The sequence below is a fragment of the Uranotaenia lowii genome, chromosome 3, assembly GCF_029784155.1.
Source record: "Uranotaenia lowii strain MFRU-FL chromosome 3, ASM2978415v1, whole genome shotgun sequence".
Lineage (NCBI taxonomy): Eukaryota > Metazoa > Arthropoda > Insecta > Diptera > Culicidae > Uranotaenia > Uranotaenia lowii.
In genome coordinates this window covers 101,930,808-101,958,534 of record NC_073693.1, presented here as the reverse complement: position 1 = coordinate 101,958,534, position 27,727 = coordinate 101,930,808, and the positions used below count along the sequence as shown (strand labels likewise).

General features: G+C 34.3%; 2 protein-coding genes across 13 annotated transcripts in view; one reads left to right on the top strand and one right to left on the bottom strand.

Annotated features, from left to right (window-relative positions):
• LOC129757026 (glucose transporter type 1) overlaps window positions 1–27,727 on the top strand; it is an 875,183-nt gene that overhangs the window by 127,291 nt on the left and 720,165 nt on the right. The window lies entirely within an intron of this gene.
• The window catches only part of LOC129757024 (uncharacterized), a 259,813-nt gene continuing 248,882 nt past the window's right edge, over window positions 16,797–27,727 (bottom strand). Inside the window, exon 12 of the mRNA XM_055754109.1 lies at window positions 16,797–17,012. Coding sequence (XP_055610084.1) covers window positions 16,825–17,012 — 188 coding nt within the window. The 3' untranslated portion in view covers window positions 16,797–16,824. The remainder of the gene's footprint in view (window positions 17,013–27,727) is intronic.

The following is a 27,727-nucleotide window of genomic DNA, read 5'->3' as shown; positions in this document are numbered from 1 at the left end:
TGCATTGGCGGTGTAATGCTTGGCAAAAATATGATAAATAAAACAGTGAACTAGTTTCTGAATTTTGAGAAGACAGCACAAATTCTTGCTTGGCAGACGGGCGCAGTGGGTGGTAATATCTCAAAGCTATTTTGCACACGAAGACGGATGAAAAGAAACGAAAAAACAAACAAGCATTAGCTCAAATTTTCTAGTTTTACTTTCAGAAATATATTTATTATATTTTTGTAAAGCATTGCACCGCCAATGCAGTTACATCACTAGAACCGGCATGAAATTGGCTTTCTTTTGCATATAGTTTTATTGCCTAAACTATACGTTAACGTACTCAAAATCCAGTGCAAAGCTGAATTTGGGTGTAGGGATTGTCTCAGAAAATCCAGATTCATAAAAAGTTCGCAAAATAACTACCTTTGAAAAGCCGTCTAAAATTATATATTTAGTATTTTAAAAATCTAAAGATGCCAAAATGTGACAAATTACGTCTACTTTTCAATTCACTTTTTTAAAATTTTCTACTGTAACAGGAACAGCTTTGGCAGATGATTGATTGAAAAGTACGGGTTTTACACAACTTTTTTACATTTTTTGTGGCCATGATCTTAGAAAATTTTTAAAAAATTTTTCCATATGTGCAACATAAAGCTTCTAACTTCAACTTTCTCAGGCACTAAGTGAAATTTTTTTCGAGCCCTTAATAACTGATTTACAACCTTTGTCCTGAAGCATGTTTTTTCATAAAATTTTTCTTGTACTGTAAATAACTTTAAAGTTATTGATTGTAGCTGAAAGTTGTCTGAGAAACATATTTGAGTCGAATTATAAGCTTTTCAAAACTATAAATTTGGTAGAAATCGGTTGAGAAACAAGGGAGTTTTAGCGAAAACGGTGTTTGCCGTCATTTGACCGCTCGCGGTATGAATAGGTATATACAAAGTGTCGGTATGTTTAGTGTTAATTATATTAGTCAATCGAAAAACTTTTAAGGAAAAACAAATCAATGTGTACATTTGACAATGTTGATTCATTATTTTTATTTTTATTGTTTTCCGTCGTACGACATAACTAGATGCATATAATTCCTAAAATTCACTCGATTCATGGTAACCGTTTTCCAATTTCTTGGATGTTGATCAGATCTTATCAGATAAATATACGATTGCAAAAACCTGTTTTTAAATAATAAATTAATAAATTTATTATTTCAAGATATAATTGAAATATTTCTTTTCCAGGAATGAAAAAACGGAACTTAAAATAAAAACCGTCATTTGAGTCAATATGTCTCAACATGAAAGACATGGTTTCGATTTTGGTTTAGTTAAGATTTGTAATAATGCTTTTTAAAAATTTGCAAAAAGTCCAATATTTGATTAAAACGCGGTGAATCCGTGCACCCATAGTGAAAAATCATGTATATAACACAAATTTTCATTTGAATCTTTAAAAGTCTTTATTCTTTACCTTTAACATGCAAAAAAATTGATTTTAGATGAATGGAGGTGAATCCGTGCACCCATGGTAAATTGCTCTACTTATATAAAAAATATGTTTCAAAACCTACAATATCAAGTATAATTTATAGGCATCGGGTTGAAAAATTTCAGAGCGATGGATGCTAGAAAATATCTACTAAAACAAAACTGAAGTGAAACCGTGCACCCATGGTCAATACCCATAGCCATCTAACATGTTTTTATTATAAGATTGATAATGTGTTTTAGTTTTTTGATAATTATTTGACATATTCATTTTATCATATACACGCATTCGTCAACTATGCCGAAACGAGGTGATTCCGGGCACCCATGGTGAAAAAATATTTCCATTTTATAACAAAAATGTTATCGAATAAATAACAAAATAATTTCAAAAGAAAAAAGTTAAAAATATTTTGATAGAAAAAAATTCCTCTTTACCAGTCATTTTGACTGGTCACGGTCCGAATAGGTATATTCAATTTGCCGGTCCTTCTAGTGTTAAATCTGTGATGTTCCAAAACTATGCATAGGATTTGTGCTTGAAAAATCCGGTTTGAGTAAAGCTGTTGCAGAAAATCAACTTTGAATTAGTAAAGCATTCCCTTGATATTGTTTACTTTATACCTAGACTTTTCTGTTTCAATGTTCTTTCCTCAGCCCATTTTTGATCCAATAGATGGCGAGGATAATAATCAAACCATTCTTTCTTATTTTTTTAAAGTATTAAATTTTTGTTCACAAATTGAGAAAGCCTCCGAAAAAGTTTTTAAAAGAATATAAACAATCCATTTGAATTGTTTTGAACTTTACCATAGTTATGAAAGAAGGTGGATAGTCAGACATTCGTGCGCCAATCGAAGAAAGTTTGATAGGTGTTGAAATTGTCAGATTGCTCGGTTTTACTCGGACTAGCCCGGATATTTGACCTAAAATTTAGGAAAAGTCCGATTTTGTCCGGTTGCCGGATTTCGTTGAAAAAGGCTCAGATTTATTTAAAAAATCAGCATACAAACTCGAATTAAGTTCCTCAAATTTGTACTTTTGCAACCAAAACCTAAAAGTTTTTTGCAACTTTTTTCAAAATCATCGAGAACGATTCTAAATCTGCTGATGTGTTTCGGTGAAAAAAAATGTGTCTACACGGTGTGCCAAAATACGTTATTAAAAATAAAAAATGACCACCAAAACGGCACTCGACATTCGAAAGATATAGTATTCAGGCATCTATCCTGAAAGTTTGAAAATGTTTCATCGGGCTTTTTTGAAATTAGAGCGATTTTAAATTTTCAGTCAATTTGCATTAGATTTCCAATGGGGTTTTTCGACCTTATGTTCTATGACCATGGATATTTCTGTCTACACATATTATATGACTATCACTCAGTTCAATGACTTTATAGGAAATTTCATGCCCGACAACTTTGTGGAAGACAGGAAAAAGATTTGAGTTGATCCTGAAAAGTTATTGACAATTTTCTAAAACTTTATTAGACTGATTTTAATTTTTCCATGTTTCTTAAGTTTTTTTTTCAATTCCGCTTCACTAAAAAGCGAATATCTTTCCAGGCGTAGTTTGAATCGTTTTTGGGTCTTCATTTTTTTTCGTGCTTTAAATGTGCTTAGTCAAACGAGGCAAATAGCGTTATATTGGCTTTAAAATAGTCATTTTTGATAACCATCTTGGATTCAACAATCAAAATAAACGATATTTTTGATTTAAAATTAAAAATCAACACAGATGACCACTGTTATAGTCCACTACAGCATTTAAGAGATGATCATATTACAACCACAGAAAACAGACGTACAAGCTCGAACAAAAAACCGTCAAAAAAGTGTGTAAAATTTCAAATGCTATCACCAAAAATTTACGTTAGAAACTGACTGCAAACAGTGCCATCTATTGCGCCGTTCAAGAGTTACAAATCAACTTTAAAGTGCCCAGTTTTCGAAAAGGCGTAATTGCAGCCAAAAAAACAAATATTAGTTCAAAAAGGGTGTTGGGATTTTTACACAAGTTTCGTGGGCTAGCTTGTACGTCTGTTCTCTGTGGTACAACTTCGATGTATCGGGGGTTTGATATCGTTTCCACGTGTCTGAAAAATCATGATGAACACTATCCGAGGCTTGCTCTCCGAATACACCCAGCGGTTTTCCGGTGTATTCGCAAAAATCCTTTACATGAAATCGTAGAATGTGGAATTTGGAAGAGTTTGGGAGTTTAAGATTCTTCCACACTGTAGAAAACTCATCAATGAGTGATGTGTACTCGGAATCTAAGTTTTCCTGAAAGCATGCCTTGTTAATCTCCTGAAACAGCTTAAGTGCCTGCGATATCGGTATTTTTTACAGTTATAAGTGGTTTTTTATTTAACTAATTTGCTTATCTTTAAATGTTCTTGTACATCAAAATGACCTAGCACATCTGAGGGATCCATTAGATTATGGCAAGCTTTCCCTGTGAAACCAAACGTTTGTTGGAGATGCCTCACTCCTGCCTTTGCAGTCCACAATTCTGCAAGCTCTGGATTCGTTGCTGCAACTGCCTTAAACAAGGCATTCACGATTCCGAGAGTTAAGATCAAAGACGGTGGGGGAGCGGCAGTTAATATTAGTTGATCGTCAGATCCTTTGAAGAGTGGCTCGTGAACACTGCATGAAAATCTTTTAGCAGATTTACAGTTGGCTTCTTTCCATTGCTGTGCGTTTTTCTTGATTGTCCCCAAAGTCCTCAAGTTTCCGTTACGTGTCATCAAATTTTGCGTATTGACATCGCAATATGGGCACGGATGTGCTGACGGGTGAGCCATTATGTCCGTTATAGTATTTATGACTTTTAAATCTCCTGCAACATAACCATCGATGTCTTGCAACTGTAGCGCGTTCGAAATTGGAGCAATATTCTCATATTTTTCTTCCAGTTTTAGGGCAAGAGCAAGAATCAAAAGCCTGATAGTTGATTAAATAATTTGACGTTATTATACTATAAGTCTAATGTTCATAAATATTTTTAATATACCTTCGAACACCGCCATCCTTGAAACGTTCAGCTTTGGACTGCTGTGCCTGTGAAATCACCGACAAAGTAATTTTAAAAGAACCACCTCCACCGTCCATTATAATTTAAAAATTAGTTCTTCATCAGTCATATTTCGCGAGTCTCGAATCTTTTTTAATTCCTTTTACATCGACGCAGTATGCTACAGGTGCTTCTTTGACGCTTTCGTTTCTTCCCATATCACTCAACTTCTTGATTTCGAAGCAATCCTTTAATTGCCGGTTAAATGAGCCTAACTTTTCTTTAAGATTAGGCTCAAAATTTATGCCCATTTTACGGAAGTTTCGTGTAATACTAAGAGTTTTCCTCACGCTTAAGTTGTTGTCAACTTTCATTTCGAACACATTCTGGGCAGATACAGGAGCAGTTGGTTTCAAAGAGCTGTGAGCTCGTATGATGACTATTACCCATGGATTTACTATTACATACACATTTGTGCTGAAAATTCTATCCCAAACAACTTTATAGAGAACCCAAAAACGACTCAAGCTACGCCTGGAAAAATATTCGCTTTTTAGTGAAGCGGAATTAAAAAAAAAACTTAAGAAACATGGAAAAATTCCAATCAGTCTAATAAAGTTTTAGAAAATTGCCAATAACTTTTCTGGATCAACTCAAATCTTTTTTCTGTCTTCCACAAAGTTGTCGGGCATGAAATTTTCTATAAAGTCATTGAACTGGGTGATAGTCATATAATATGTGTAGTCAGAAAAATCCATGGTCATAGAACATAAGGTCGAAAAACCTCATTGGGAATCTAATGCAAATTGACTGAAAATTTAAAATCGCTCTAATTTCAAAAAAGCCCGATGAAACATTTTCAAACTTTCAGGATAGATGCCTGAATACTATATCTTTCGAATGTCGAGTGCCGTTTTGGTGGTCATTTTTTATTTTTAATAACGTATTTTGGCACACCGTGTCTAGTGATATTTTTTAAATTAATTTTTGTTGAGTAATTCAGATTTTAAGATGAAAATTTTGAAGTCAAATACCCGGATTTTTTTCAGGTTTTAGACAAAAAAAAATCCGGATTTTCCCAGCCCGGAGATGTACGGTAATAATTCTGGCATCCTTAAGTATACTGCTATAGCTCAAACTATGCGACTAATTTCGAAACTCAATGCAACCGGATAATGATAAATGCAACGACTGCAAGCTACTCAACGTGTCGATCTTTCTTCTGCCGATATCGTAAAACTTGCAAGCTGCTAAGGGAACTTTCTTCTGTTCGATGGAAAAGTTTAAAATACCTGCAGTCAATTAAAACTTTTAGGTACCATACGCCGATCGAGAGGAACGCCCAGAACAAGTTATTGAATAAAATTCGATTTGTCCCTAATTGGAACCATGGTCTTGCGGGAAGTTTTCAGTTTCAGCCCTTCGGTTTCATTGATTGCGTCTTTGTGGTAATTGGTTGAAAACTTTGCTCCGAGATCAACTGGGATGAACGATTTTTTTCATTTAACTTTGTTAATAATAGTTTTTCTCTCGTTTTTTTCCACAGGTGAGCAACTCAAATCCGGTAGTTTATCAAGTGCAGTGAGTATTAGAGCAAAAAAAATAAGAAAATTGAAATAATTTGTTGCAAATTATTTCGGAAAGTGCTTACCGTACAGAAATGATCTGGAACAATTCCATTAAATCGAAATATTTCCGTATTTGTTTTGGGGCCTCAACTTTGTGGTGTTGCCCGTCTCTGGGCCTTATGTGACGACATGTTTCGGCGCGATGAGTTATTGACTCAATTAATTCCAATTTGCATATCTACTTGGGACGGCCTCCCGAAATACCTGCATGTCCTTCCCCTATTTCGTCATCAGCTGCCACCTTTGTTGTAACAAACTATTCAAAAAGTAAACATAAACACGTTCTTTGGGTGGGGAAAACGAACTAAGAATGGGGGAAAGGGGGTGTCGGAATGTCGGTTTGGTAATTTATGAGAATGTGACAGCACACCCACGCCACGCACGCACAAATAAATACATTCGAACAAGAGTAAACAAAACATTGCACATACGCATAAATATGGACACGTGGTATCCTAACCATATTGGAGAAAGGTGGGGGAGGGGGTCATTTGTGTCAGTGTTATGCAACGATATTGGGCAAACACACGAGAACGAAACCATTCGGAAAATATGCTGCGACACAATCGAAATGCGTGACAGACAACGAATGGGAAACCTCCTCTCTCTCTTCTCTCGATTTAGAAACACATCGTTTTCGATTCGCAATAAATTGCAGATCCATATCATATATTTTGAGGTCCCCCACCTTCAGTTGCTCCCCTGATATGGGATCCGAATGGAGCAAAACAGTCTGATGCAATCGTTCTCTTGTTGGAGAATTTCAAACTGAAGCTTTTTCAAAATTGCCTGAGACATACACAAGCTACGTGTTTTTCATGCCAAGTGACACCAGAGTTAGGAAATTTATTTCTTTCAAACGCTAGACCAAACCCGAGTTGATTTTGATTGGACTGAAGTCCGATTTTCGATAGTCAAATTAATATTAGGATTTTGGCTTCAAAACTCAGATTTCCCATATGTTCCTAAACTCATTCAAAACAATTTCACTTTAGAAATAACAAAACAATTTTCCGACTTATCACATGCAACTCCCAATTCGACGACCAAAGGTGGCCACCAATATGGCATCTTTCCAAAAACACCCGACCACATTCTGGAGCCACAATTGAAATTTCCCCGACAAATATTCTGCCAGTCTCAGGAAAAACAACGGAATGGATAGATTGGAGCTTTACTCTAAAGTGATTTATTGCGGACAACTAGATTCGCATAAATCCTTTTCGATTGGCACACGCGCTTCTGTAAAGTAGCGAAAAAGGCGACCCACTGGATACTGATGGCTTTGAAGAAAGAGGCTTCTTTCGAAACCAGCACTATATTTTCTTCGAATGTAGCGAGGGAAACCGATAATATGTCACTGCTGCTTTAAAGTGAAATCTATGGTCCGATCGGGAATTGAGAAGCCTTAGAGTCGTAGCCTAAGCCAAGGCACACCCATATGAAAATTTATCGGAAGCATAAGCAGTTAGAATCTAATTGTAAAATATGATTTAGAACAATCTCTAATGCATCGTTTGTTGGCTAGCCAATTTTCTGAAAAAAATAAATTCTATCAAAACTATTGCAGTACCTATTTCAAAAAAAAACTTTTCGTTACTTGAAGAGAAGGTTTGTTTAGTGAAATTTTTCAACATGTTTTTAAAATCCTTTTTAAACGTAGTTCTTCTGGACCAACCCACTTTACATTGAGTGTTCTGGGGCAGCGCTTCTACTTGAAACAAATAATTCCCATCGAATGTCCAAATGTGGAAGCTTCAAGAGAATTTGAATGTGCCGAATCGAATGTCCATTTGTTCCAATGATTCCGTTTTCAGTTGACTTAACAAACAGTTTATTTATATCCCAAAATTGAGCTGAATAAAAATTAAATGAGGACCGAAATGTTTGCTTTGTTTCCTCAGCGTGAAGAATTGGAAAATAAAGAAAACTAGGAATGCATTGAATATTCCGGGGCAGCGTTTCAACTTGAAATAAAATTCTCATCGAATGTTCAAATGTGGAAGCTGCTAAAGAATTCGAATGTGCCGAATCGCCGAAGCCGCCGAATGTGCCGAAGTGCACATACTTGTATGAGAACACTAATCAGGGACAGCAAATTCAATGTAGGAAAATTCTCCTCTAAACGTACTGAAAGGAAAGGCTGAATTATTCTAAATTTTTACGATATGATGTTTCCGAGAAATATCGTCAAATAGTTTAACTCTTAAGTTTAAATCCATTTATTCCAATGTTTCGGGTTTCAGCTGGATAAATAAACAAAATGATAGACATTTCATTATTTGATACCAAAACCATCTTATTTCTTAACAACTAATATGCTTTACAAAAAAAATTTCATTCCAAAATTGAACTATTGCTAAAAATGTGTGAGTGAAAATTGAATGTGGACCCAAATGTTTGCGCTAAAAATAAGGTATAAAACAGGAACTGCGATGTGTCAAAACAGTGAGGCGATTCGACCCATTGTTCTAGAATGGACGATGAGTGAATTCGTAGAGTTCGCTGGAATTGTTGACAGTTGAACAGATTGGAAATCATTAGTGAAGTGTTGCCAATATTACGGCTAGATAATCCAAGCATAAGTTAATCACTATTGTAACCTGATATCTAAATATGACTTGGCGAGAATAAATGTGGTTGTATTAACAGTTCCAACACAAAAAGTACTCTGTTTTGTTTTTAATTGGTTATCCAACAATTTGAATTTTAAATAAAGTTTGAATAGCAAATTATGAAATTCGAGCCGACTCCCAATTTTATTGGTCTGTTATGTTGTCCAACTACACCCACAAATCAGACTTTAATTAAATCAAACACATTATAATCAACATTGTTAACTCTCAGCATGCTTCATATACTTCAGCAAGGACATGCATATCAGCACCACCTCCAGGAGAAAGTTCTTACTAGAAGGAAATCTCAAGCATTGAGGTACTGAGGAAACTCTGAACATTCTTTCCATCAACCGTGGGTTTGCGTCTTAACTACAAAAGTTCGTGTTTGAACATGCATTTCTTTGACCACGCAGAAAATTTTGTTTATGTTTTATTTTCAACATAGGAATTTCAGCCTACTCCAACTTTTCTTCGTGTAGCAAAGTATGTTGCTATGGTTTTCAATTTGTGTTATTTTCTGCCGAATGGAAAAAAGGTCCCGACTGACGAAGTATGCTAATAAATCTACAATTTGAGATTCTAATGTCATTAGAATTGGAACAATCATTGATGGAAATTTCACTTTTTGGACAATACTGAATATTTTATAAAAGAAATCATAAGGAGGCAACAATTTACTAAGTAAATTGATCTTAACATCTACTCTTCAATATTATTTGAGATTTATGGATGACCACATCATCATTATTATTATTATCTGGAGCACGTTTGGTAAATGGAAATCAGCATTTCTCTAAAATGAATAAATTGGTAAAGGAAAAAAAATCTGCGTGTAGAATAAGCTCTTTTTAATACTTTTCATTTAGGCACATCTGATTTTTAGAAAACTCCAAAACATGTTGAACCGATAAATCAAAATCATATTTTGAGTATAAAATTTGTTAACGAAGTCAACTTACTTATCATGAAAGATATTATGAAAAAAATAGTAGATATACTTGTGTTGTATTTAGTACTAGCTGATCCCATACGAACTCCGTTTCGCTTTCAACTTGGAATATGTCAAGAACAGTTTGCACGAAAGTCAATTGCCAAGCATTTTCCAGATGTACTTTTGAATTCATTGTAAAGTAATAATTGCAAAAATATTGGACGATCATTTTGTCTGTCGTCTGTAAATTTGAAATCAGGAATCAATTGACCGTGCCACAAAAACCCGTGTATAAATTTCGACTCCCTCAGAACTCCCGTGTGCCAAAGCCAATTTTCAAAGCAATCCGTTGCATAATAACGTCAATATTGCTAAAAACAGTGAACAATTAATCTATATGGACGACCCTTTTCATCGACCCCTGGCAAAATATTTGACATTTAAATTCGATTGCCTGTCCCTGAAAACTACCGTGTGCAAATTTTCATCCAAATCCGATAAATAATATCAACGATATAGCAAAAATATTGAAGGGTTAATATGGACGACCCCTTTGGACGATCCCCTACACATAATTTGACATCTGAAATCGATTTCTCGTCTTTCAAAACACTCATGTGCAAATTTTCAACACGATCCGACAAAAAATAACGTCAATATCGCGAAAACCAAATTTGTCTTCTATAGACGACCCCCTTCAGAAGGGGTCATCTGAAAATTTAAAAACATTTTTCATCCTTCCTGGTCCTAATGAGCATCCATGCCAAATTTCAGACCTCTAGCTCTTAAGACGGCTGAGTCTATAGAGGACAAACAAACAAACAAACAAACAAACATACAGAAATTGCTTTTTATATAAATAGATAATTGTCAGATCGGGACACAAAGTTTTGGTGATAATGAGCTTAGCAGTTTTCGCCAGAAGCTTTCGAAATTTAGTCTACGGCAACTTAGGTCTTCTCGATAGCATTTATTCATGTTCGTAAGAACTTTCCTCACATGGAGGCGCGTTTCATGTGTCCTTAAAGTTACTGGGGAGTAAGGAATATTCCTACTATTATTATATTTGATTAAATAATGATCTTCTCCCTCCTCCCCTCCACCTTTGTTACACATTCTCTTCAGGTTTCCTGTCCAAAATTCACAAAGCGTAATAAACTGCTATACCTACTCCCCCTGATAATACCTGAATACTAATTACTGATAAAAAATAGAAATGGATATTGAAATTTCTTTTAAGTATTATAGGTATGTTCTTCAATGAATTTTCTAGAAAACTGAATTGAAAGATCCAATAAGAACTGAATCTAGTTCGTGATCCAAAAGATTCCTTCCTCAGAAGTCAAATTTAAAGGAAAAAGTGCTCCCAATGTTTGAAACCGTTTTCCAAAAATGTCAAATAAAGGCAGCCTAATTTGTTATACGTTTTAGTCCTAAAATGTAGGAATCTATCCAATATAAAATTAGAGTGGAGTTATGTGGAGTTTTTTTTCAAATCTCTAACTGAATTTTGAAAACTTAAAAATTCTATCGTTTTTTTTTAGGTAACTTCCTATCAACAATTTTTACTTCATTTATTCAAATAAATTTTCATTCATTTAGGTGAAAAGTAAGCCTAGCAAAAGTATAAAAATTATTACAATGCTTAATACATTCGTGATTTTATTATTTTTTGCCATTCAATGTAAGCAAATTATTGTGTAGTTTAAAAAAAAATTCAAACTCTTTCTAGCACTTCTTTGATAACTCCTGAACGAGTAATCCTTTCAATATCATCTTAATGGTTTCGTGTAGCCTGAAAATGCCGGAACACGGTGAAATATACGGATACAAAATCTTGACCACGTCAAAAATCGATTTTCTGCTAGTCTATTTGGGTTTTGGACCACTGTGCGACGCACACCCTCTAAGCGTTAGTTTTCAAATAATCATGTTTTTCTCATTAATGAACGGGAGATATATATATTTTCGAAAATTTATTTGTAGTTCATGATCTGATCTGCAAGTTTCAATGAGAAATTTCAACATAGGTTTTGACGTTATTGAAAAATTTGCAAATATATGGATGATTATATTTTCCATCTTTGAACCTACTGTTTCCGTTTTGGTACTGAACATGGTACCTTTAATTGGACTTAAAACTCAAATTTCTATCATACTTTTTTTTTTAAATCAAGTAGTCAAATATTATTTTAAAAAAGGATAATAGCTTTTAAACGAATAAAACACTTGAATTTCTGTAATGACTATCTCAAAACTTTCATTCCTCGTCAGCTCTTTCAGCAGAACAACAGTTGAAACTTTTTTTGTGATGCAATACTTGTAGTTTATTTGCGTTAAGCTGACAAAAAATGTTAAAAATGTTCGATATTGGTTCAGTATTATACCCCAATCAAATATTCACATCTTTGTCGATTTGCTAATGTTGAAGCAAAGTTTTGATGATGGCATGTCTAGAAATGGAACATCAAAGTTGAAAGTCTTCTTTATATGTACCCTTTACTAATTTTCTGGATTTTCCATTAATTTTCATTTATTTTAGGAAAAAAAGTAGTATGGTTCATTTTTTTCATAGTGTAAGTAATTTCTTTTAAACTCTAGCTTAGGCAGTAAAAAATCGTAATTTTTCCTTAATCACTCCAGTTTCTTAAAACGCGCTCCACTAATTGAGCTACCCGATTTACCACTGATGAGGAGATATTTTTAAAAAAACGTTGAAAATTCTATCAGAAAAACTTTTAATGGCAAAAAGCGGTTCAGTAAGAATAACTTTCAATAATTAAATAAAAATCTGAAATTGGTTTTTTATCTACAAAGAAAAAAAAAGATAAGCATTTTAAAACTTTATTTTTGAAACAGGTCTCACATTAACAGTAGGCTTTCATTCCAAGAACGAGTTACTGAGACAAATTATTCGCAAAAAAAAGTCATATTAAAAAGAAAATTCGAATTTTTTCCAGCTCAATGTAATCAATGAACGTGTTCAATTTAGTATGGGAGAAGAAGATTTTGCATATGAAATCATCCAGGAAATTCTGATAAGAAAAAAGAAAAAATTAAAACTGTCGCTAGATGCATATTTTACAGCAGAAAATGTTGTTAAAAGCCTCATTTCATCAGTAAACATTCCAATTAACATGTTCAGTATTATTTCTGGGAAAAAGTTGAAAACCAGCTGAAATATTGACAATTTAAGTCATTCTGTGCAACAATGGGTAAGGGGACAACGATTGGCAAATCACCCTAATTATTTATTTAATTGCTGAAAACTATACTTTGAGACGTTCGAAGTTGGTGAAAATCTGGGCATTTTTATGTCATACTATATTCGCTTTAACTAAGACCGAATTTTTAAAAATTTTTTGAGATGCACTATCAATTTAATTTCCAAAAATATAAATTTGAATTTTTTTTATTCAAAACATGAAAATTAAAGTTTTGTTCAAGCCATTGCCAACCCATTCGCTTCCATTCTCATCCCTTTACCTTCAATGACAAAGAAGGATAAAAAAAAACACCGGCTTAACGGCAGACGGGCAATGCAGTGTGCTTTTTTGGTAATCGGATGTGGCCGAAACACTATGACAATAAAATTTCGTTTGCTAAACGACTCAGATGGTGCACTGGGTAAGATATCGAACTGGTAAGTCGAGATGAGAATTTTGCTGTGACTCACAGGTGCACGGATTCACCGCAGTTTCTGCCAAAGTATGTGCTCACATGCATTCTTTAGATTATTAAGTTCTACAAATCTCCAATGCAACGCGTACATCATACCCGGACCCCATGGCTTCGTATGAACTGTTATGGAGTGAATGTATTGTGTTGATGTAGGTTTATTTTGGAAGAACGAGTCAATCAGGTGGGCTGGTTTACTTACAGGTATTCCGGCATCCGTGTATATACCTGGCCAGCTGGCAACTGATTGAACATTCTTATTATATAGTCAATCAAAACTGTCGGCCACTTATGGGATTTGAACCCAAAAGTTTTCTTGCCGATACCGGGAATCGGATCCAGTACGCCTGGCATACCAAAACCAGACTCGCGCCAGCCTATCCGCTAGACCACATCGGCGCTCTAAAAATAATGTTTTAAAATGTTGGACTAAAAATCTTAGTGATTCTATTGTGTTGACTGAATCAAAGCAATCGAAAGATTCCTTTTAATTTAACCATGGTAAATGAAAAGTTCATATACCGGTATTTCGATAGCAACGTTGGGGATAATGAAACTTTGCAGTTCATTTTTGACAAAATTGCTAATTTGGGATTGAATCAAATTAATCACATAAAAAACTAGCAAAATTGCTATTTAGACCTTTTACTAACAAACATTTATGAAGATTTTTGCGTAATTGAAGCGCAAAACCCTTTATGGAAAAACGAGGCGTTTCATACGGTGATTGAATATTCCATATTTATACATGAGCATCAAAGACCCAACGACTGCGAATATGAAGAAGTCTTTGAATACCAATCTGCAAATTATGAAAACATTAAGAATAGATTAAACAGTGTCAATTGGCAAGAAATTTTTTAGGCATGAAGGAAATTTGGAAACTGCTGTTGACGTCTTTTACAAAATTTTATTTGGAATTATCTCACAAGAAACACCATTGAAGAAAAGAAGACGTCACCGAAACTCGAAGTACCCGGTCTGGTTCAACAGACAAATCATGAACTTAAAGAATCGGAAACAAAAAGCACACAAATTTTACAAAAAACACAATACTAATGAAAATTTAGCATCGTATTTGAACTTATGCGATCAACTGAACTTGGTCATTAGCAACGCATTTGAAGAATATAATGAGAAAACTGAACTTGAAATAAAAACTTGTCCAAAGAAATTTTTCAAACTACGTCAAAACGAAGTTGAAATCTGGGAATTTTCCGTCAAGAATGCACCTTGATGAACATGTCGGTGATAACTCGGAGCAAGTTTGCAATCTTTTTGCAAATTTCTTTCAAGAAATTTATACGACATTTAATGACGAAGATCGTGATCGCGATTATTTTTCATTTTTCCAGAATTCTCAAGGGACATTAGCATTAATCAAGTTCATGTGCAGGATATTCTGCAAGGACTTAAAAATCTAGACGGACCAGACGGAATACCTCCTGTATTCATGAAAAGTTTGGCAATGGAACTGACAGCTCCATTGTTTTGGCTTTTCAATATGTCATTGGAATCAGGAAATTTTCCTAAAATTTGGAAAAGCTCATTTTTAGTGCCTATATTCAAATCTGGTCGAAAGTCTGACATTCGAAATTATCGCGGAATAGCCATTATCTCTTGCATTCCGAAGCTTTTTGAAACAATTATAAACGAAAAATTATTTTCCCAAATTAAAAACGGTATCGATTTTCGACTGTTAAATATGTTTTTTCGAGGTAAATTTTTCGGCTATCAGTCAACTTAAATAGCAAAGACGACTATTTATTTAAGGGATCTTAAATAAATAGTCGTCTTTGCTATTTAAGTTGACTGATAGCCGAAAAATTCACCTCGAAAAAACAAATTAAAAACCGAATAACTGACAGGCAACATCGCTTTTTCAAAGGCCGTTCAACCTCAACTAATTTAATTGAATTTATAGACTTTTCATTGAATGCAATGGATAATGGCAACCATGTGGAAGCTCTTTATACAGACTTTAGTAAGGCATTTGATCACATAGACATACCAATGCTTCTTTTCAAATTACAAAAAATTGGAATAAAATCTAAACTCCTGAAATGGCTTGAATCATCGCCAACAAATAATAAATTTCAATGGAAAGAAATCGCTCCCTATTCAAGTCACTTCAGGAGTTCCGCAAGGATCTCATTTAGGACCTCTACTTTTCATACTTTATGTAAACGACATTTCCTTTATTCTCAAAAATCTCAAAATGCTCATTTATGCCGACGACATGAAGCTCTATTTGGAAATAAGAAATGAAGAAGACATCAGCATGTTCCAGAATGAAATTCACATTTTCTACCTGTGGTGCAAAAAAAATCTTCTGAAGCTCAATATAAAAAAATGCAATTTAATATCATTTAGCAGAAAAAGAACAACACCAAACATCACAATTACATTAGGAGATCAGAATGTAGAAAAATGTGAACGAGTTAGGGATTTAGGAATTATCTTAGACCCTAAACTTACTTTCACAGACCATTACAATACTATCATCCATAGGGCAAATAACATGCTGGGCTTTATTAAGCGCCTTTGCTTTAATTTTCAAGACCCATACACAATAAAAACACTATACCTATGTAAGGTCTTTACTGGAATATTGCAGCGTTGTTTGGTCTCCTTATTCAATTTCACACGAAGAAAGGATAGAATCAGTACAAAAGCAATTTCTTCTATATGCCCTTCGTAAATTAGGTTGGACATCATTTCCACTTCCATCATATAAAGCGCGCTGCATGCTCATTGACATACAAACACTAAAAGAACGCCGTGAATATGCAATGGTTTCATTTGTAAACGATATTGTTTCGCAGCGTATTGACTCAAAAGAAATTCTATCAAAATTAAACTTTTATGCACCTTCTCGGCACCTCCGAAATCGAAATTTATTTTTCATTAATCACTTTCGCACAAACTACGCGAAAAACGGGCCCATAAATCGCATGATGGCCTCTTACAATCAACACTGCGAAACCATTGACTTTACAATGTCTCGGCAAAAACTCAAACAATATTTTAATCGAAGAAATCTTAACTCTTAAGGAGAAATTGTTAAGCAGACACTGCTTAAACCAATTCTTAAGGAAATGCACATGTATCAAACTAGTCTACGTTACGATTGACGAAATGAATAAATAAATAAATAAATAAAAGAAACTTACTACCTCCCTCAGTGAGCGTTTTCGATTGATACCGATGATTAATCGAAAACGCTCACTGATGAAGGTTGTAAGTTGCTATCAAAATACCGGTATATGAACTTTTCATTCACCGTGGTTGAATTAAAAGGAATCTTTCGATTGCTTTGATTCAATCTTAGTGAAACATTCTAAGACACATCTATAATGTTTCAAATTCCATAGATATATCATGAAGAAGAACTCTTAAAAATACAATAGTAATCTAACAAACCTGTAATAAACCCTTGGGAACCCCAATCATCCAACTGCATACAATTTCAAACATTTTTCCCGCCACCACCATAAAGTTCGTCACTGGAACCATCAAGTCGACGCTTGGTGGACTGCAAGTAGAAGCTCGGCAAACTAACATCCGCAAAGCTGGAACTTCTTCCCTCCGGGAGGTGCAGCTTTTCCACTTGCGCCATCCGGAATGGGGCTGGAGACGTCGGCAGGGTAATGTCATCTGCAAAAGGTGAGAAAAATAAATCAGTTACCAAAAGGAGACCAGATGCTGGCACGGCACAGCAGGAGCTCAAAAAAATAAGTACACATGCACCACTAGTTATGCACCAACACCGACCGAAACCATCGTTGGTCCTTCAAAAAAAAAAAAATGAAGATTTTGTGAGAATTTATAATAAAAAGCGTCCTAAAGTTGTCCTAACCAAGACCAGCAGCAGACGTAGTTGGGAAGAATGATGGATCCCAACGAGATGCAGGTTTCTGGTTGCTAAGCCAAGAATTTGGTCAGAGGGAGAAAAAAAATGGTAGAGAAGATAAAAGTTTAGCTTCTAGCTAGAAATGTTGAGATTTCATGGAGAGATTTTTCAGGTTAATCAGATTTTTCACATCTCTGAATCCAATTTTTGCACCCAAACAACGGCCATCACCCGGATGCTGATTATGAATGGCGGAAATTTGTTGTTCACAGTTTGGAGATTTTTTTTTTTGTTTTCCAAGATAGTTTTGCCTTCAAAGGAGGTACAAAAAGTGTAAAAAAACTTGTTGAAACTCGAAGGGGACTATTCTTAAATTTATTTATTTCAGTTTAAGTAGGGATGAATTATGAATTTGAAAAGAAATGGCTGCGAGGTCCAATTTTAATGGCAACAGTGATCCTAAAAAACACCCTTATATCGAATAAGTATGTTCTATCATACTGAGTCTATTTGAGGTCATTTTTTAATTTTTCAAACCCTGGGCCCAAATCTTTGTTTTGGTTTAAAATTCATCCATGATTTGTTGCGTAATTTTTAAGTACCGTCAAACGGGGCATCATGCAACAGCGGGGTTTGATGCAACATTTAAATAACACCATACTTAATCAATTTTTTATTTATTGTATTGTAATTAAGTAATCTTTTAATGAAAACAAAATAATGATGACATAATTTCGCGCATCTTAAGCTAGTTTTTAAAAGTTTTTTATTTTTATATGAAATTTAAAAATCGAGCAATAAATGTAGAAATTTTAATATTTTTCGATGCCGAACAAAACAACCCAGTTTAACGAATTAGCTTGATAATATTAAAGGGCGCACACGAAATTAATGCGACACATTCAACAGAGCATAACTTTTTTACCATTGGGTAAAAATCAACCAAATTTTTCACACTTTCTGATTGATGTGTATTGTTCACATGCTGTCAAACTCGAAGTCGTGTATTTCGATTCAACAAAAATTGTCGAGAGAAAAAAAATGTCGAGAGAACAAATTCTTTCCAAACACCTGGAATTTTCTGTCCTGTCGCACCGGCAGTTGGGAAAAATATTGAACATTCACTATTCAACCGTCTCCAGAGTGTTTAAGCGGTTCCAGGAGCAGTTGACGTTGAACCATGGCAAAGGAGCTGGAAGAAAACTGGGACCGGAAAACAAAAAGACGGAGGGAAAGATGAAGCGGATGATTAAAGCAAATCCTAATGTCTCAAGCCGTGATTTGGCTAAAAAAGATCGGCATGTCCCAGAGCTACGACCAGATTGCAAAGAAGAGAACTGTAATACATACATACAAGGTACAGAACTTCCTAAACAGCGATGAGCGGCAACAATCGACGGCTAAAACTCGGGCACGGAAGCTCTGCGACAAGATGATGACAAAATATTGCTGTTGTGTGATGGACGACGAAACGTATATAAAAGCCGATTCCAAGCAAACTTCGGGGTTGAAGTTTTTTAACGGCAAGAGCGGATGTGGACGGCAAATTTAAGAAGAAGAAAATTTCTAAGTTCGCCTCCAAATATCTCGTTTGGCAGACCATCTACTCTTGCGGACTGAGGAGTGAGCCTTTCGTGACAAAGGGCACAGTAAATGTTGAGATCTACAAATCTAAGTGCCTCAAGAAGCGCCTTTTTCCGTTCTTGCAGCAGCACGACGTAGCTTCGCTGTTTTGGCCAGATTTTGCATCATGCCACTATTCTTAAATTGTCCTGGAGTGGTATGAGGCCAATTCTATCCATTTTGTTCCAAAGGACATAAACACGCCAAACTTTCCGGAGCTGCGCCCGGTGGAGCAGTACTGGGCAATAATATAGCGGGAACTTCGGAGGAGCAAGAAGACATTCAAAGACGAGAAGAACATGAAAAGAAAATGAAAAAAAAAACTAAAAAGGGGCCGTTCAGATACTAGGTGGACAGAAAAATGAGATTTTTGACCCCCTCCTTCCCCTCCGAGGACAAGCGTGGACATTTGGCAAACCTCTACCCCCCTCCACGGATGTTAAGGTGGACAAATTTCAAAAAGTTTTTATTTTAAATACCTATAATTTGACAGTTCGAAAACACCACTTTTTGCATTTTTGTTATAGAAATGGCTGATTTTGTAAAACCGTTTTAGAATTATAAAAAAAAAAATTAAAAATTTTAAATTCCTAATTACAATATTTATCACTTGCTTTCAAGTAGCTACTTAGGCTGGAACAAATATCAATTTCTTCTTTTGTTACCCCCCCCCCCCCCCCCTTCGAAATTTCCAAAAATTCGAAAGGGAAATAAATAAAGTTTGAAGTAATTTATGTAAATTCCTATAAAAAATTCCAATATCTGAAAGTTTACAAGACTAAAAATTAAATTTTAGAAGATGGGAGTTATTTCACCTTTTGTTTTCTTGATTTCATTGAATTATTCGATAAAAAATTACTTGATTTATAGGTTTTGTGCAACAATGTAATATGAAATTTTGTTGCATACAAGCTTCCGTGCAATTTATTCCAATTTATTTGTTTTTCGCATTATTTTTTATTGTCCCCCCCCTCGCGATGTCCCAACTCCGAGTGACAAAAGAAGGATTTGAAATTTGTTCCGGCCTTATTGTTTAAACTTAAACTGAACTGTTAAGACTTTGATGGAGGGCATCGAGCGAAAATGCGATCAATTTTGCACTTAAGGCTCCATCGACTATTTTTCTTTTGATTTTTGAAGTAAATGTATGTATAAAACTACCCTGAAATTTTGGTTTGATTCTAAACATTATAAGAAAATTGGCATGGCATTTTCGGTGTCGCAATAATTTCGTGTTCGCTCTTTAATTGAGAAAATAGTTGAAAAGCAGAAAAACAATCAATAATGTTTAGAGTTGAAAATAGTTTCAGTTGACTTGATCGAGTTGAATTTGCTACTTGATTCTACGTCAGAAAACGCTCATCGTGCCCCGATTAATGGCGATTATACTACCCCAGGGGGGGGGGGGGGGGGTTCTGTTTATGCCCCTACAGTGACTGATTTTCAGCTTTCGGCCAAAAAAAAAAAAATTAAAATGTCTTTTGGTTCGATTCCCATCTCGGTACTGGGTGTAAAATGTTAATCATAAGTTGTCCACGTCTTTTAGTCAGTCTGTAAAGCCTAAATCGGCTAAGATGGTGTATGTCTTAAAAAAAATACAAAGAATAAGTTTTGGATGTATTAAGAACAATTCTTCTGGAGGGTTTATAAGTTTATGTGGAATTCATAATTTTTAATCAAAGTATTTTATTTTTTGACTAGGAGCAATATTGCTTGTATAGCATTCTGATAAAACAGTACAAACCTGATAAACTTCCTGGTAATGGTTTTGCCCCAAAATGGTTCTTCTTCGCCACCATGCGAACGTTTTTTTGCCTTACACAAAATTGGATTAATATATTCAACATCAACTCGATTCCAGAGAATCATTTTACGCTCGAATTCTTGGAGACCGGATTCTTTTATCCAGCTGCACTCCACCACGCCATCTTTTTATTCTCCAAATGTACTTTAGTCACGACGACGACGACGACGACGTCGTCAGTGATTCTGGAATCAGGAATCTCGGAAACGCGAAATCTTCCACATCTTCATGGCCGGCCATGTTAGCGGGGCGCCAAACGACGAAAGTATTTTAAATCAGGAAAATTGAATTTAAAATTGACCAACAGCTGCCAGCCAGCCAGCCAGGTTATCTGTCTGTGCTGTCGATGGCAGTCGCCAAAGGTAGGTAGACTAAAGGGAGGAACAGAGAGGGGGGAAGAATCGCAAAAGTTTCTTGCCACGATGGACGAACTCTGCGCTGGATGCTGATTGTGTATGTGTGTGTGTGGGTGTGTGTCCACATCGGGGAACGAGCGCGTCTTAATGGATTATGGACGTTGAAGAGTTGTTTTTTTTTTTCCTCTCATCTCCATCTCGAAATTTGTTTTCATTGGACGCGACCAACAAGAGTTTGTCCCAACGCGGATCATGAAAGTTATGAAATTGGAATGAACAATTTTGAGATTCATCAGCGGTGTTTTGAGGAAAGTTTTTCTTCCGTTTGTTTTGCCATTGTTTGAAATGTGCCCCAATGACAAACATTGCTTCAGGAGATGTTCACAAGGTAATGTGAGTTTTTCCATTGAATTAATAAACTGAATACCAATTTTGAGCGTTTGTAACTAGAACTGTTTTATTTTTTGATGTTCAATCTAGGGATTGCTTAACTTTAAACCGCTCTTGAGTGTTGACACTAACTTGTAACTTTTTTGTGTGCATCTAAATAAAAAAAAATTGTTCGGGACCCTCATTGAATTTTTGAAATCTTTAATTTTGCATTTTTACTTTTGTTATGAACGCACCCTGAAAGCCCAAGAAGTTTCAGACCTTGAGTGTTAGTTTGACACTCTTCGCTTAAAACCGCTATTTTATCTTGTTTCTCAATCGATGTTTACAAAAATGATATTTTGGAGACCTTGTTTTGTAACTCAAATATGTTCATTCGATATTCAGCTACAACACTTCAGTTTTCCGTTATTTAAAGTCTAAGAAAACTAATCCGAAAAAACATGCTTCGGAAAAGAGACTGTAGATCAGCTAGGGATTGCTAAAAAAAACATCACTTAGTATCCAAAAAAGCTGAAGTTAGAAGCTATACGTTGCACACAAGCAGAGCCGTAGGAAGTAACGGCTCTTGGGAGGAGTTTTGATGACATTTTTTTTCAATAACATTTTCCTTGAACAATGCATACACAAGTTTTTTTTTTGTTTCGATTATAGTCGTTTTACCATCTTTATGGCATTCGCGACTTTATCAACGTTGCAGTTGGTGGATCGTTATTGAAAAACTTATTCGGTACAACTGTGTTCGAGGTTTGCTCTTGGGCTCGAACTCTCGGACATCGGCTCAGGAGACAACAGACTTGCCAACTGAGCTATATCATAAGCCCATGCATACACAAGTGAAATAATGTATTTGTATTAAGTACACATTAACAGCTAACGTTATTTAGCATTTAAAGCTATATATGATTGGAATTAAGTCCTAGGAGGTGCCGATTTTTTTTTATGCAGCTTTAAAAAGTATAGAGATTTGTGATATAGCTCATTTGAAAAATCAGTTGCTCCCTTAGCTGATGGTCGTGAGTTTGAGCCCTAGAGTAAACATCGAACACAGTTGTTTCAGATTTGTTTATCAACTGCATCGTTGATAAAATTTGTGAATGGCTCAATGATTTAGAAACGACTTTAAATGGAACAAAAAAAAAAATGTTTGAACGCTTCATTCAGAAAAAAAATTTTTTTTACTCACTAACATTTGTAAACTAATTCTTTAGAACCACAAGCATAACTATTTTATGCATGGGTGAAAATGTATCAAATATCAGGAATTAAAAGTAAAAAATTTGGTTTGTGGTTCAAATAAGGTTTATTTTCGACTCTTGTAAAATCGATTAAAATTTAAGATTTTAGACAGAACCATTGATTTTGAAAAAATCTGCAATATATGTAAACAATGTGAAATAAAATTTCAAGCTGAATTTTCATTTGAGGGTGAAAACAAGTTCAAAGCTTATCATTTATTTATTGTTTATACTTGATAATTCCTGTAATTAAAGATTTCAAAATTAAAATCCAAATTTTCAAAAACAATTTTTTTTAAATGAATCTAGATTTTATCTTTTGTATGTGATTTTCGCCGGTTTGTGTTTCTAAACTGACTTTGATGGAATTTAATATATTGAATCAAGAATCAAAGTTATGAAACTGCGATCTCCATCAATTTGAATTGAATATTGATTATAAAACTTGAATTTGAGCAAGATCTGAACCTTGGATTTTAGGTAAAAGTCTGAATTCTGCATTTTCATGCCAAAATCAAATCCTTAATTTAAATTACAGATAAGAAAACCTACGAATTTGAAACCAAAAAGCGAAATTTGTATCAGAACCCTCAACCAGAAATCGTTTAATTGATTCTGAACTTATGGTTTTCAATATAATTTTTTTCAATTATTTATTTGTAATTGAACTTTTAAATTTACGTAAAATTACGAATGATGAAATTGTTTCACATTTGTCAATTATAGACTCATGAAACTTTCTTATGTTTCAGGATAAAAATTTTAGATCCAAATCTTTAAAATGGTTCGAATTTTTTTCAATTATAAGTTTCGAATATGAAAAAATCATCACATTTTAGATTGAAATATAACACCCAGGTTCGAAGCAGGATTCCATACCAATGATGATCCAAACTGAAAATCAAGAACAACTCAAGCAACCAAGCAAATCAAAACCGTACTTTTCAATCAATGAACTGTCAAAATTGTTTAAGTCACACCAGATAAATTTTTAAAGGAGGATTGAAAAGTTGACGTCATTTGGTACATTTTTGCATCTTAAGATTAACTTAAAATGTAACACAGAAATTTTGTCGAATTTTCAGAAGAAATATTTTCTTGCATATAAAATTCAACTTTTCACTGGGTTTCGATTATATTCACGCAAGATTTTCACAGCGCTTATGTAACTATTCCCCTAGAATCGGGTTGAAATTGGCTTTCGGGTAAATATAAATTTATTGCGGAAATGCTGCGTGAATATACTCAAAATTCCATAGAAAGTGGAATTTTAAATGCAAAAAAAAAAAAAAACTGAGAAATTGAAAATTGACAAAAAGTTTCAAGAACAGCTACCTTTTTTTTCCAATCCTCATTCCAAAATTTATCTGGTTTGTCTATTTTTATTGTTCATTGATTGAAAAGTACCACTTTTTCAGATTTATTGTGGTCATGGTCTTAAAAAATTTCATAGAAAATACCTCCGTGTGTGCAATTTATCTTCTTACTTCAGCTTATTTGAAAATTTAGTGAAGTTTCCTTTGAGCATTCCGTAGCTGATATACAAGCTTTATTCCGCTGCATGTTTTTTCGGATTTTTATTTTTAGACTTTGAATAACGGGAAACTGAAGTGTTGTTGCTTAATATTGTCTGAAAAACATATTTGAGTTAAATTACGAGGTTTCCAAAAATATCATTTTTGTGAAAATCGGTTGAAAAAAAAAAAGAAATATTGGTTTTAGTCGGGAGTGTCAAATTGACACCCCAGAGACTGTAAGGGGTAAAAATTTCTGGGATGTGTGAGGGTTAATATGTGTTTAAAATTATTTAAGACAATTTAAAAATAGTATGGAACATAAATGATATATGCAGATATTGAATTTTTATTTCCAAAAAAAAAAAAACAATCACCGCACGCCTAAAAATATTTTTTCTGTGCTACCGCCAAACGGTAGAGCAGAACCTTAAAAGTTGTTTCATGGTTCATTTAATGGATTAAAATTTTCATATTTATATTTTTGGAAACGAAATTGATATCCCATCTCAAATCTTTTAAGAATTTTAAAAAATTCATTTTTTAGTAGGGGAGTTTGGGGTAAGTAATTAAAAAAAAATGAGGAAATAATAAGATAGATCTTTATTGCTCTGAAGAAAATGATCTGTTTAAGCTTAACGAGATTGATATCCCATCTCAAATCTTTTGAGAATTTTAAAAAAATCATTTTTTAGTAGGGGAGGTTAGGGTAAGTAATTAAAAAAAAAAATGAGGAAATAATAAGATAGATCTTTATTGCTCTGAAGAAAATGATCTGTTTAATACTTTTTTTTAAAATTTCATCAATTTTTACTTACTTTGAAGATATTTTACTTACAAAATTTATTGTGATAGTTAAAGCATGAATAGCTTGACATGAAAAATCACAAATTTTCACAAATTTCAAACATCTCAAAGTATTCTTTTTTTTAGCAAAATTTCGCAACAAGTTAATATTTAATAATGGAACTAAGTTTCAATTTTTTTTAAAAACAAATAGTTGAAGCTAACTCTCGCTTATCAATGAAGGTATTCAATTTTTTGTTAGGTATGTTTTTTTTTTGTGTTTATCAAGAAGTTTAACATTTTCTCAGTAATACTCCAAATTTTCAAATAAAAATTTTATTCCCTGAAGATCGTTAAATCTCTTCAACTTTTGGAATTGATGAGTGTGGACGAAATTTGGTTGAATTGAATGAAAACGTGTTTTTACACTATACTTAAAGATAAGAATTGATGGAACCACCCGATGAATTATTCTCGCGAATAATGCGTTAGGTAGGACGTATTTTAATCGTCAATTTTGAAAATTGTCAAACATGTATTTTTTATTAATTTTGGAATTATTGTAATCAAGATAAGGTAAACTTATCAAAATTTTCCCGACGTATATTTTCAATTGATGAAATGATTACGAAGAAATGAAAATGAGTTCAAATATTGAGCTAGAATATCATCAACTTTTCGTTAAGATAGTATTTATTATCGAGAATATTTCACCCGAAGACATCAAACCTCTATGAGCTGATTTAAGGAAGTTACGATGCACAAAGCCTGTTCTGCCCCACTGTGCGCCATATAGAAGAATAAAGAAATTTAAGGGTGTTCAGCTTGTTTCTCCGACACTGAGAATAATTATGGATCTTGATCAAAATTAGGATGAGAATTAATGTCATATGATAAACTTAAAATTAATATTAAATCTTCAATTTTATTTTCATGAAATATCCGTATAGTGATTCTTGATTCAGATCTAGATTCTGATCCTGATCTTGGTTCTATTCCCTATCTTGCTCTTCTACCTGGTTCTGACTCCAATTTAAAATCTTACCATGATCCAGATTATTCAGTTTAAGTCACTGATCGTAATGCTTCAAATCAAGATTCCTGGTGGCTCCAGAGAGTAGGTGTAAACATGGTTCGAAATTCCATGAAGGGAATCATTTATTTTAAGAGATGTTAAAATTTAATTCAAAGAACAATTTTTAGAAATGTGAGATAAGAATGAATTTCAAACTTTTCAATTTCCATTTTTCGCAAAAAATCAATGAACTTTCAAGTTTAGAGAGACTCCTCAATCTATTATCAATAAATCAATCATTATTATTTTCTCAATATTTGTTTTGTCATATTTTTGGACTTATAAGCTTTCAAGGTCGATTGCTGTTTAAATGTTAGATAATAATCTACAATTGAAGTTCTCAACCTACTGCGAAAGTGAATTAATCTATCTGCCTATCTAAGGGTTCGGAACCGATCCTCCAACGTATGGGGCCGAAATAAAAGACCTCCTCTGGAAAATACGGATAAGTAGCGCATGTCGATGGTTGTTATTAGTTCGTTATTTCGAATTTTTTTAGATGAAAAATAAAACTGAAAGATCAAGAGTATTTGAGTATTGATGTTTTCAAATTGTGAGATTTCTTGAGGTGTTTTTTCATTTACGCTGGAGTAAATCCATTAAGTTTTGAGTCAAATTTCGGTCTGAAATTTAGTCAGTCAGATTGTGTTTGAGAAGTGAATCAAATAAGTGATTCAGTCTGTTTTTGTGTCGGACTGTATTGATTGGTTGAATTCCTTTTGCTTCAGACCAAGTAAAGTGATATCACAGACGAATCGATTTGTTCTGTGATTTTGTGAAATTTTTAATTTTAGTAAATTATTTCACTATTGAGTATGAGTGAAAATGGAAGATTTCAACATTTTAAAGAAACGAGAGCGTCAGTTGCGAACCATCATTAAGGGCTTTCAAATAAAAACGCCTTCCTCTCTGAAGCCACCACGTTTTCAATATAGCCTTTCTTGGTCTTTAAAAGTCTTATACTAAAATTGATTAACGCATACATTCTTCGATTTTTGTTTCCTTCGGAATTTCGAAATGCCATCACAAATTATATGATTAGAAAAGCAAAAACCCATAAACAATCCACCGAGTTCGATCGCTCGACGCACATATACTAGGGGGACACACCCACAACAATTCCAGAAGCAGAGCTATATTTTTCTAACAGCTTAAATGTACAACATTTTGTTCCAGCTGCACCTTGCTCGAATACGGGGGGCTGGGGGGAGGCGTATATCAAAGTATCAGCAACAGGGGAGGTAGAGCAGCAGTTGGAAAAAAAAAATTACACACTCTACAAAGCTAACGACCTTTTTGTGCAGCACAAATGGCCACAACACGGCGCGTCGTCGTCGTCGTAGATGATGACGACGACGCCGTCGACGACGATGGCAACAGAATCAAATGGATGATGGCTATTGCTTTCGGAGTAGATTCTGGGTTGGTGTATTGCTGTGTGCACACCCACACAGCTGGGAAAGCTGGGAAATACACGACCATAAACGATCTTTACTTACAGCCCCGGTTGAAAAAGCAGGTCAACGAACGAAATCTCCCGAACGGAGCAAGAGCTTCATGAAGGACTAGAGCATAGAACAAGACAAAGACAGGGGTCATCAAAAGGATGATTTAATGCGAAAACAAGTGCCTCCCCACAGTAGATTGATGGAAAGATAATTGATTAGAATCGCTTAGAGCAACATATTAGTTTCTTGTACTTTTTTGGTTTTGATTTCTAGCATACCCTAGGG